General features: G+C 35.8%; 1 protein-coding gene across 5 annotated transcripts in view; it reads right to left on the minus strand.

The window, feature by feature from the left end:
* The window catches only part of Rabgap1l (RAB GTPase activating protein 1 like), a 663,388-nt gene that overhangs the window by 252,214 nt on the left and 397,928 nt on the right, over positions 1-13,246 (minus strand). For all 5 annotated transcript variants that reach the window (XM_047519817.1, XM_047519815.1, XM_047519816.1 and 2 more), the window contains exon 15: positions 2,606-2,680. In XM_047519817.1, coding sequence (XP_047375773.1) covers positions 2,606-2,680 — 75 coding nt within the window. The remainder of the gene's footprint in view (positions 1-2,605; positions 2,681-13,246) is intronic.

The raw sequence follows: 13,246 nt of genomic DNA on the forward strand, positions 1-13,246 counted from the left end.
AATGGAGGCAAAAATATGGGGAGTGTGCATAATTCTATTAATATTAATGTAGAAAGTACAAGAGATTAGACTGAATTTTGGTTCCTCTTGTGACATACCTTGGAAGTACTTTAACTGAGTAAGTTCACAAAGGCTGACTTGTCATATGACCCTCATTAGAATAGAGCAGTAATACAGAACAAAAATCTGGGTATTTGAATTTTCTAGTTATTTAACTCACTCTTTCTCCCTTTAAGGGATGATTTTTCCATATAATTAGGAACTTTCAATGAATCTAAACCTTTTGGAAAACTCAGAACAGATTTCTCAGAGATTTTCTTCTCACTGTACTTTAATCAGTATTTTATAATGCGCTAAATGGGGATGCAGGTCAAAATTGCTAAACTGTGGTATATTCAAAGACTATTTTGGTCAAAACAATGCAACCCCAGCCATGAACTGAATATCAGTGTCTCATCAGAGTGATTATAAAGGTTTCCTTTAGAAGAAAGATGGTTCTGAGGTTGATGAACACTCACAATACCACTTAGTGTCCAGTCTCCTGAGGTAGGGACCAGACCATTCTAAATCCTAGGTGAAGAAGGGCCCCTGAGAATTTGTGACTAGAAAGTGCCAGATCATCACAGGGAGTCCCAAGATGATAGGATGTAGAGATATTAAAGAAGGACACAAGGAGAAGACAGAAGATCATGAACAGAGATAATGCAACAGAGGAAGAAACCAACCTCCAAGTGAGATAAAGCGGACAATCAAAATGGCACCATTATGTACCACCATTATTAGAACCAGAATCTACTCTAAATGCTCTTCATTTTCACTACAGCATCCCAGAGGAAATGGGTCAGGCTTAAACTTCGCAGGTCACGCTGCTGCATCTGATCTATGCTCTGCTTCTCCTGCAAACCAGGATTGCAGGGATTCCGTTTCCTCCAGCCACTTACATGCTCTATGTTCCCAATCTTTATTCTGCTCTTCTTAGTCATCTTATTGTGAGATGATCTGATCTGCTCCCATGATTTCGGCTTTGATTTCTTCCCCAGTGTCCAATATCCAGTATCCAAATGGTCCCAAACTCAAAGAATTCAAAACAAAACTTCACCATCATCCATCTCAATGGATGTACTTTCTCAAATCAAAATACCACAGCCATTCAGTCATAAAAACTAGAAAACCAGACATCACCTTGGCAATTACTTTACTAATCTGTCCACAAACCCTATCAGTTTTGCCTGCTCAACATTTCCTTCCTTCCTTCCTTCCCCTCCCTCCCTCTCTTTTCCTTCCTTTCTTATTTTTTTTTCTTTTGAAATAAAACATGATTATATTTGAGTACCTATCTTCTATACAACTAAAACAATTTTTTGTAAAAAACAGCAAGTGTTTTAATTCTGCTTCTCTTTCTCTAGGTCTCAACATCTCTCATTCAGATTTATATTTTCTAATTGATCTCTCTGCTACTGTATGTTTTTCAATCCCACCCTCTATCCAAGTGTAACAAGAATTTATTGGAAATGAATGTCTAACTGTTAATCCCTTGCTTCAAACAGATCAATGGTTTCTCATTGGCTTTAGCAGAAAGTCCACATTTTTTTAAACTTTTATTCATTTATTTTTATCTGGTGCTGAGGATCACACCCAGTGCCTCACACCTGCCAGGCGAGCACTCTACCCACTGAGCCACAACCTCAGCCCCGAAAGTCCACATTTTTGACATGATTACACGCACTGTCTCCATAATTTGGCCCCTGCCCATCTTGCCACATTCACGGCACACCACTCCCTGCGGTAAACTCCAATCTCATGTTCCCTTTGTGCACAGTGCCCATTTGTTCCTATACATTTGCTCCTGTTCCTTTTGTCTAGAATCCTCCACTCTCTCTGCTTCCCCTCTTCCCTTCCCAACCTCCATTATTCATGTCTTTGGAAAAGCAGCTGCCTCATCTAGAAAGTTTTTCCTGAGAGTTCTGGCATATCTGGGTTGAGTAATTCTCCTCTCTAATCTCTCACCCTGTGTTTAGAACACTGTAAGTTTTCTAGTGAGTATGTATTATTTTTGCATTCAGAAAAATCAAAAAAGACAAAGAAAAGAGAACAAAAATAATAAGTCTATACTAACATTATCTGTGCTATATCCTGGACTGTAAGATGTTAGAGAACACAAATTATAAATGATTCATCCCTGTAATCCCATTTCTGAGTTCAGTACCTGCAACTGAAGCTCAATAAATGTTCTGTTAAATGAAGGTGACTGACAGGAAAAAGAGTATATAAAAATAAATCATGGAAAAGATAAGATTTCCTTGTTCATAGTGGTCCAAGTTCTAATATTTGGGTGGTTACAATGACTTCTTTATTATAGATGATTCTAGTTAAAAACAATTCCAAATAAGCAATTTATTTGCTTCTAGCCAGCAATATTAATGCTATTGAAAAACTGTCCTGTTTGTGACATCAGTTCTCTTACTTTATCATCCAAGGCACATTTTTAAAAAGCTATGCCATGTGTAATCTTCATCAGGTGAACAGGAAGGCAGAAGGAAGAATAAAACCAGATGGAGATAAACTTGGTAGCACTGTGCTGTTTGTCACATGGAAGATCACTTACATGCAGCAGCAATACAGCAGCAAGAAAAGACTGTCCTTGACAGTATCCAATGTCTTCATCATACACAGAGTAGGCCTGGAAAAAAGAGGAAGAAATACTGTAAACATTCATATATTTTAACTAAAGTGTTAGCTGACATCAGCCTGATGCTTATTTTGGTCCCTGGGCTGTCCACCACAACTTCACTGATTTTTCAATTTGAATGTGTGTGCCATTAGCAAAGTGGGATGTCCCAAAAAGGCCGTGTGTTTCTGAGATGTCCCATTAGCCCAGGTTCATCTTTGGAATGTAAAAATAAAGAGGTGCTCAGAGCACTTGAATTCTTTTTTTTTTTTTTTTTTTTTTTTTTGGCTGCTGGGGATGGAACCCAGGGCCTTGTGCTTATAAGGCAAGCATTCTACCAACTGAGCTATCTCCCCAGCCCCCTTGAATTCATTTTTAAAAATCCATCATGGTTTTAGGTTAGGTGGGTCAGATCATGGGAGGCATGGGCAAAAGGTGGGGGAGACCAAGACTCTGAGATTGATTAGAATTGTAAGACACTACAAGAGGAAGTCTTGAAGCTTCAAAGTGTAGGGCAGGTCTGCTATTCTGAGAAACAAAAAATAAAATTACCAGTAGAACCTCTCCAAGTTCTGGAATACCTTCTGAACTACTCTCCCATTTTCCACAAGGTTGAAAAGCAGAAATGTTCCGCTCCTCTCTCCTGCTCAGTAAGGCTGGAACAGCCGGCTGTGCAGCGCGCTTTCTAAGAATGGCGGAGAGCGCGGGGACCACGCCACACGCACTACCGCAGGTGCTCTGCCGAGCCCACCGTGAGCATCGAGCATCGCTCCAGCCAGGCCGGCCGGAAGGCGCCCAGAGAGCCCTGCCCAGGAAGCCCAGAGCTCCGTGGGAAGTAACGATCACCCCACTCAGCCTAACGTCCACCTCTCTGTCCTCAGAGGAAAGGAAACAGGGTTGTATCCTTAATATACTCAATATATGCTTCAAACAGCTGGGATCGATCCAACAACAGAAGGTCCTTACACTAGCTTTAGGAGCTGAATCAGCAGGTAAATGTGCTGATAAAAGGGTGAAGCTAGGAGTTAGCCCTTTCTTTAAAAGTACAGATAGTAAACATTTTAGGTTTTGGCAACAAGTATGGTGGCAGTTAAAATATAAAAACCATTCATAAATCAAGGGCAATACAAAAACAGGTTTTGTGGGCAGGCTCACTAAGACTGGATTATAATTTTTTTTAAAAAGTTCAGGTGTTGCCACTGTTCTTTTCTTTTGTTTTGTATTGTTTTGTTTTTTAAAGACAAACATCCCACATGTGCTGCTAGAATCTATGTGGGGAACTTCATGTTGGGGAACTTCTTCAATTTGCTTGAAACAATTGTGTTGCAATTTTGTGAGTATAAAAACTGCTTCTGTCCAGGACCATTGTTATCAAAGATCACTAGAGAAGGGGACCTAGGAAGGGTAAGTACAGTGGCTCCCATCAGCCAAATCACAGTGCAGAGTCCACAACAACAGTGCAGTGGTGTGCTTTGTTTTTGTAGGTGTTTGATTATTTTTTGGTAAAACAATAATAATAAGCTTTTTTGAAGTTTTTACATTCAGTGAAATGTATACACTTTAATCACATGATTCCTTGAGGTGGAGTATAATACAATGCCACCATTCCAGAATGACCATACCACTCTGGAACGTTCCTTCATGCCTCTGTAGTCAAACACCTCCACCCAAGCGTCCCCTGATCTGATTTTTATAATAATATGTTAGTTCTGGATTTTTATAAGTTTTATAAAACATAAAGCTTAGAACCTTTGTTAAGAGTCATTGGAGGAATTTATAAATTATCTAGTTCATTTCATCACAAGAAACAGACTAGTAGATAGAACTGAGACAGACCTGCATTAGCCCATCCTCCTCATCCTCCAAAGCAAAGGTAGTTGCAGTTTTGTTTATATAAGTTTTATATAAACAAAATATTAAAATATGTACTTCTTTGTGTCCGGCTTCTTTTTCATTTTTTATTGCTGCATTATAATTATACCAAAAGTGTGGTATTTGCTGTGATGTATTCATACATGCACACAATTTAACAATATAATTTGATCAATTCAGCTTCTTTTATTCAACATAATGTTTGTGAGATTCTTCTGTGTTATTGTATGTCTCAGTACCTCGTTCCTTTTTGCTGCTGAGTAGCATATTTCTGCATAAATATAGCATGATTTGCTTATCCATTTTCTTGTCTCCAAAGTTAGTCTAATCTTTTCAAAGACCTTGCTTTTGGTTTTATTATTATTTTGTTTATGTGTTTTCTATTTCCCTGATTTCTGTTATTATCTTTATTATTGATCTCCTTCTATTTACTTAGGGTTTAATTTGCTCTTCATTTCCTAGCTTATTAAAGTAAAAATTTAGATCTTTCTTCTTTTCTAATGTAGACATTTGAAGCTACGTGCTTCCCTCTCATTTCCTGACGTGCTGGTTATGCTTGTCTTTGTCAACTGTCTTCATCCTTGAACATGGAGAGGCTCAGCCCTGGCTCCTTCTCAGCTCAGTGGATTTTACCTCAGCAGTGTCTGTAAAGATCTGGGCAATTTCAGCTCCAAAATCCACAGCCCCAGAGAAAAAAACCTGGGCTTATCCCACAAAGGCAGGTGTCCAACAAAGGGCAACTGCAACTACCTTTGCTTTGGAGGATGAGGAGGATGGGCTAATGCAGGTCTGTCTCAGTTCCATCTACTAGTCTGTTTCTTGTGATGAAATGAACTAGATAATTCATAAATTCCTCCAATGGCTCTTAACAAAGATTCTAAGCTATTTATGCCCAAAAATTTAGGCCTCATTAATCTTTGAGTTATTAATGAGGGTTTATTGCAAGTTCTAAAACCAAATGAATACCTATCTTTTCATTCTATTTTGTCTAACTTTAACATAAACTATTCATAGACAACTACTTGAGAAAATTAATTCCCTTTGGTCTAGGCCATCAGAAATTTTCTGAATAGTCACCTGATAAAATTATGAGAGGAAAGGGGAAAAAAGGAAAGAGAAAATTTCTATATTACTAAACTTATATAAATAAAAAATGACAAGATTACTATGATTTCCAACATACTGAAATAATCCAACAAATCAAACAAAAGGCCAAAGCCTATAATAACCAAAGCAGAGGCCAGAATCTTGCTGACCGAGCTACTGCATCTCCAAAAACAAATACCAAAATATAAACCTTCATTGACAGATAAATGTCTTCATTCAGGTATGTGTTTCTCAAATAATCTCTATATTTTTAAGTCAGAGGTCTTTTTACTCAGAAGTTGAAATTCCCAAGTTTAAAGTATTTGACCAGCTGCTTCAACCCAGGAAGAACTTTGCTATTTTTTGTTTTTGCAAAAACCGGTTAACATCTCTATGGAGGAACAGTTTCTGATTATTTGCAAACTGAGTAAGAACCCTAAGGAACTCGGAGTGACAGTTTCATCTGACTTTCTACTACTGGGAGAAGCATTTCAGCATTTATGATAATAAAACTGAACAGTGGGTTAAGAAAGAATCCTCTAAGATTTAAAGGGGCCATTTTTCTTGTTCTTTTTCATTAGTGATGTTAATTATACAGAACATGGGATTTCACGATATCATATTCATTGTGTGTATAACACATTTCGATCATTTCTACCCCCTGCATTACTCACCTTCCCGATTACCTTCCTCTTCTATTAGTCTCCCTTCTATTTTCATATCTTTTTCCCTAGATTTTACATATGAGAGAACATGATGATACTTGCCTTTCTGAATCTGATTTATTTTGCTTAAGATGGTGATCTCTAGTTTCACCCATTTTCTTGCAAATGACATGATTTCATTCTTCATTACAGCTGAATGATACTCCATTGTGTATATACATACATTTTCTTGCTCCATTCATCTGCTGAAGAGCAACTAGGCTGTCTATAACTTGGCTATTGTGAGTTGTGCTGCAATGAACATGCAGGCACCTCTATCCTATGCTGACTTTGATTGTTTTGCATTTTGCATAAGAGTGGTATAGCTGGGTCATGTCGTAGTTCTATTTTTGGTTTTGAGGGATCTCTGCACTGATTTTCATGGTAGTTTTACTAACATGTGTAAGGGTTTCCCCCACCATCCTTACTAGCAAGTATTGTTATTTGTAGTTTTGATGACTGCCATTCTGACGGAATTGAGATGGAGTCTCACTGTAGTTTTGACTTATATTTCCTGATGGCTAAATATAATGAATACTTTTTCATATAGCTGTTGACCAAAAGTATTTCTTTCTTTTTTTTTTTTTTTTTTGAGAAGTGTCTGTTCAGTTCATTTGCCTGCTTATTAACTGGATTATTTGTTTTATGGTGCTAAGTTTGAGTTCTTTATATATGTTCTGGATAATAATCCTCTGTTGGAGAGTAGCTGGCAAAGATTTTTTCCCATTCTATAGGCTTTCTCTTCACATTCTTGTTTATTTTGTTGTGCAGAAGCTTTTTAATCTGGTGTTCTTCCATTTGTTAATTCTTATTATTACTTCCAGAGCTATAGGAATTCTATTCAGGAAGGCGTTGCCTGTGCCTATACCTTGATGTATTTCCTCTCCATTACATATATATATTTTTTTATTTTTATTTTATTTATTTATTTATTTATTTATTTTTTGCAGTGCTGAGGATTAAACCCAGGGTCTTGTGCTTAGGAAGCAAGCACTCTACCAACTGAGCTATATCCCCAGCCCTGCATTACATCTTGAATTGATTTTTGTGCAGGGTGAGACAGAGATCTAGTTTCAATCTTCTACATATGGATATCTAGTTTTCCCAAAACTGTTCGTTAAAGAGGTTGTCTTTCCTGCAGTGTAAGTTTTTGGCAACCTTGTCAAGGATCAGAGGGCTGAAGCAGTGTGGGCTTATTTCTGTGCCCTCTATTTTATTCCAATTGTCTCCATGTTTTTTTTTTTTTTTTTATACCAGCACCATGCTACTTTTGTTACTATGGCTCTGCAGTATATTTTGAAACCAGGTCCTGTGACACCTCCGGCATTGTTCTTTTTGCTCAGTACTACCTTGGCTATTATGGGTCTTCTGTTTTTCCATGTGAATTTTAGAATTTTTTCTAGTTCTATAAAGAATGTCATTGGCATTTTTGTGGGGACTATATTGAATCTATAGACTGCTTTTCATAACTGGCCATCTTAAAATTAAATCTACCAATCCATGAACATATGAGATTTTTCTGCTCCTTAGTATCATTTAATTTTTCTTCAGTGTCTCTAATTGTCATTGCAGAGATCTTTTATCTTGTTGGTTAGGTTTATTTCTAGGTATTTGGTTTGTTTATTTATTCATTCATTTATTCAGAAGTTATTATGAATGGAATTATCTTCCTGATTTCTTCCTCAGCTGGTTTGTTACTGGTATACATAAAGGCTATTGATTTTTTAATGTTGATTTTGTATCCTGCTACTTTGCTGAATTTATCAAATCTAAAAGTCTTCTGGGGCAGTCTTTAGGGATTTCTAAGTATAGGATCATATCATCACAAAATAGAAATAAAAGTACTATATTGAACAGGAGTGCTGACAGCAGACATCCTTATTGTTGGTTTGGTTAACATACTTTCAGTTTTTCCACATTGAGTAGGATGCTGGTTATGGGTATGTCGTATACATGGCCTTTATTATGTTGAGGTAAGACCCTTCTAGACCCAGTTTCTTCAGGGCTTTTATAACGAAGGGTGCTGAATTTCATCAAAGGCCTTTTCTGTATCTGTTGAGATGACCATGTATTTTTATCCCTGATTGTACTTAAATACTGTATTTGCATATGCGGAACCATCCTTGCATTCCTGAATGAAACCAACTCAGTCATGGCATATGACCTTTTTAATGTGTTGCTGAATTAGATTTGTAAGTATTTTATTAAGGGTTTTTACAGTTAAGTTCATGAAAGATCTTGGTCTATAGTTTTCTTCCTTTGTTGTGTCCTTATCTGGTTTTGGTATTAGTTCTTCTTTGAACGTCTGGTAAAATTCAGTCACAAATCCATCTGGTCCTGGGCTTTATTTTGTTGGGAGACTTTCTATCACTGCTTCAGAATCATTGCTTGTTATTGATCTATTTAGGTTTTTAATACAGTCTGGATTCAATTTTGATAGGTTGTATATGTCTAAAAATCTACCTATTTCTTCTAGATTTTCCAATGTATTGGAATATAAATTTTCAAAATCATCCCTAATGAGCTTCTGGAAGTAAGTGGTATCTATTACAGTAATATCCCTCTTTTCTCCTCTAATGTTATTAATTTGGTCTTTCCCCCCTTTCTTTTGGTTAGTCTAGCTAAGTGTTTATCAATCTTGTTGATCTTTTCAAAGAACCAACTCTGTATCTCATTGATCCTTTGGCTTGTTTTTCTCATCTCTATTTCTAATTTGGGCTCCAATTGTTATTGTTTCCTTTCTCTGCTGGTTTCAGGTTTCACTTGTTCATGTTTTCCTAAGACCTTGAGATGCATTACTAGGTTATTTATTTGAGATCTCTGTTTTTTTGATGTAGATATTCACAGCTACAAACTCCCCTCTTAAAACTGAAAGGGCACCATTTTCATTAACCACACCGAGCAAATTTAATCAAGAGCCTTCTCAGGTGATTACACTGCAGTCTGAACAATATTTAGTCCTGTGAAACATCTGTTTTATCAATTAAAATCAGTTTCCACACAATAAATTAAATTATTTTGTGGAAAAGGTCATTAGTTGGTACAAAATGACTCAGATTATTTTTTTCAGGCTGTGGATGATTCTTTCAGGTCATACAATACAGAGACCCTGCACCTAACAGAAGAAAAACTAGGTCCAAATTTTCACCATGTCAGCTTAGGACCTGACTTCTTAAGAAGACTCCTAAAGTGCAAGAAGTAAAATCAAGAATCAATAAATGGGATGGATTCAAACTAAAAAGTTCCTCAGAAAAGAAACAATAACATGAAAACAGAGCCTACAGAATGGGAGAAAAATCTTTACCACACTCACCTCACATAAAGCACTAATCTAAAGGATATATAAAGAACTCAAAAAACTTAACACCAAAAACTCAAATAACCCAATCAGTAAATGGGCTAAGGAACTGAACAGACACTTCATATAAGAATAAATATAATTGATCAACAAATATATGAAAAAATGTTCAACATCTCTAGCAATTAGAGAAATGCAACTCAAAACTACTCTTAAGATTTCATCTCACGCTCGTCAGAATGACAATTATCAAGAATACAAGCAACAATACATGTTGATGAGGATGTGGGGAAAAAGGTACACTCATACATTGCTGGTGGAACTGCAAATTGGTACAACCAATCTGGAAAGCAGTATAGAGATTCCTCAGAAAACTTGGAATGGAACCACCATTTGACCCAGCTATCCCATTTCTCCATTTATACCCCAAGGACTTAAAATCAGCATACTACAGTGATGAGGCTACATTAATCTTTATAGCAGATCAATTTACAGCAGCTAAACTATAGAACCAACCTAGATGCCCTTCAACAGATGAATGAATAAAGAAAATGTGGTATGTATACACAGTGGAATATTACTCAGTCTAAAAGAAGAATGAAATTATGGCATTTGCAGGTAAATGGATGGAGCTGGGGAATATTATGCTAAGTGAAACAAGCCAATCCCAAAAAACCAAAGGTCAAATGTTTTCCCTGATATGCAGATAGTAATTCATAATGGGGGGTATAGGGAAGAACAGAGGTACTTTGGATTAGGCAGAGGGGAGTGAAGGGAGGGGAGTAATGGGGGTAGGAAGGATAGTAGAATGAATTGGACGTTATTACCCTATGTACATAAATGACATGTGTGTGATTCCACATCATGTACAACCAGAAGAATTAGAAGTTATAACTCCATTTATGTATAATGTGTCAAATGATAACTAATTAGAACAAATAAAAAAAAGAAATTTCGGTAATTCAAGGTAGTATTTGTATACATACTTGATAAGCCTCAAAGTTACTTTTTTTCCTTTAATAAAGGTATTGGTTTTCTTTAGAGGTAATTTTGTCACCCAGGATTACACTATAGAAGGTTGGCCTTACTTATGGGTGAGCATACACATTTGTCTTTTCAATTTTCACAAAAGAATAATGACTACATGTTTCCTTCAAAATGCTCAATTTACAGAAAGCATATACTAGAACTATGGAGAGTTATAGGAGCTTATAAATACCACTATATTTTAACTATGACTCAGCTTCTGGCTAGAACCACCTATAACATATGATACTGTAGAATTAGGTGACAAAGAAGCAGCCTTTCAGCTATTGAAAACTCCTATCACTTAAAAATGATTTAGTCTTTTCTATAAAATCGCATTTACTGAAGTACCATTTGCATATAGTATTTCACCCTTTGCTCGTTTTTTTTTTTTTTTTGAGAAAGACACACTGCTGAATGTTGATGACAAACACTGCAACTCTTTAAATGCTATCCTGTCTGAAGCTAAGTAATGAGGAAGCGCAATACTTTATTCCACAAAATTAGCTTTAATAAGCTCATACCTGGGCTGGGGAGATAGCTCAGTTGGTAGAGTGCTTGCCCTAAGTACAAGGCCCTGGGTTCAATCCCCAGCACCGCAAAAAAAAAAAAAAAAAAAAAAAAAAAAAAAAAAAAACTCATACCTGACATTACATATGCAACCCCTCAGACTTCAAAAAACTCAACTCTAGACATAGGTCATTCAGGAATCACCCATTTAGTCAGCATTTATGCACCATGTGTGAAAGCTCACTGAAATCAATGTCTTTCATATTACCCTCCATATATCCCAGGAAAATTACTAACATCGCTTCACCCTCAAAGGTCTTAATTAGGATGGTAAATCATGGAGTCATCCATTCCATATCAGGATCCTAATACAATAAAGTCCTCTAATTTTGTGCATGAAAAATTCATGGCCTTATTTTTTTAAGTGTATGCTAACAAGATTATAAGTAATCTTGATCAGCATTTTATTTTTGCCTTAACTGCCAGGAATTAATCAAATGTATTACTCAATTCTAGAAAATAGCTCATCTCTACTACTTTATAACATCACTATGTTCATTTAAAAAAATTTTTTTTAGTTTGTAGATGAACACTATGCCTTTATTTTATTCATTTATTTTTATGTGGTACCGAGGATCGAACCCAGTGCCTCACATGTGCTAGGCAAGTGCTCTGCCACTGAGCCACAACCCAGCCCTACATTTATTCATTTTACATGAATTGTAATTTTGGAAACTCTTTTAGGTCTTTCAATAAGTAAAAGGGTGATCATTCAAAAAAAAAATCATTGTGTACTATTGTTCTCTTTTAACCTTTTTCTGTTAATGATATTATCACACTCACCTCTAATGAGAAAAAAATTAGATCATTTGGAATTATTATTAATGAATTTGAAAGGAGCGTTTCCTCATTATCACCAGTTTCCAGAGCCCTAATTTTAAAAGTTGAAAAATCAATTAGCATATTTTACTAATTTAATTTCTTTGATTTATATAGTCATATTTCTGATGGCTTAACTTGCACTTTTATTCAGAGTTCTGTGTTATTCCTGCCAAAGACATATAACCTGACTCTAACCAGGACAAAACATCACACAAACCTAAGCAGAAAGACTTTCTAAAAAATGACTTACCTATAATCTTTAAAAATATCCAGGTCAAAAAAGTGAAGGAAAAAGTGAAAAACTTGTTTAAGACTGAAAGAAATCAGAGATGTGTCAGTTAAATGAAATGAGTGATTCTGAACTGGATCCTTTTTCTATAAGCGACATTACTTGGACAATTAGTGAAACCTGAATGGTGTCCAAGGCTTAGGCAGAAGCAACACGTCAGTGTTGATTTACTGACTTGGATGTTGTGTTATGGCTGTGCAGAAGAATATCCTCACTTCTAGAAAAACACCCTACAGTATTTGGAGGTAATGAGGCATCATGCTGGCAAATTACTCTTGAAATAGTTCAGCAAGGCAAAATTTTATACTTGTGACTTTCCTGTAAATTTGAGACTGTTAAAAATATATGTGATATATATGGAAATGTATGTATATGTATGTATGCATAAATATATATATATTTGACAGTTTCATTTTGTCTATTGAATCTAATAATAAAAATTGAGCACAAAAAAGGTTATTAAGTTTGTCCTACATGGTAGTAACAAGGAGAGTATCAACATAAACTCTAAAAATAGATTCACTGATATGAAATAATATAAACACAGGAAACAAATGTAGAAGGCTAGATGTATTCACAAATATTCACTCACAAAGCAATTTTCTTATCTAACATAGCTGGCAAAATTCCTAGATGTTAGGTTCCTTTTATATAACACTTTATATAAAAGACCTTTGACAATAATTTAAAAATATATTGGGGCTGGATTGTGGCTCAATGGTAGAGCGCCTGCCCAGCACATGTGAGGCACTGGCTTCGATCCTAAGTACCATATAAAAATAAAGTTATTAAAAATTATTTTTAAAAAGTATACTGATAAAATCTTTTAAAAAGGTAGGTGTAAAATAACTAGACTATCATGCTCTTAAAAAATTTTAATGTCCCTATTATAAGTGAATTATTACATGATT

This window comes from Sciurus carolinensis, chromosome 12 (assembly GCF_902686445.1).
Source record: "Sciurus carolinensis chromosome 12, mSciCar1.2, whole genome shotgun sequence".
Taxonomy (NCBI): Eukaryota; Metazoa; Chordata; class Mammalia; order Rodentia; family Sciuridae; genus Sciurus; species Sciurus carolinensis.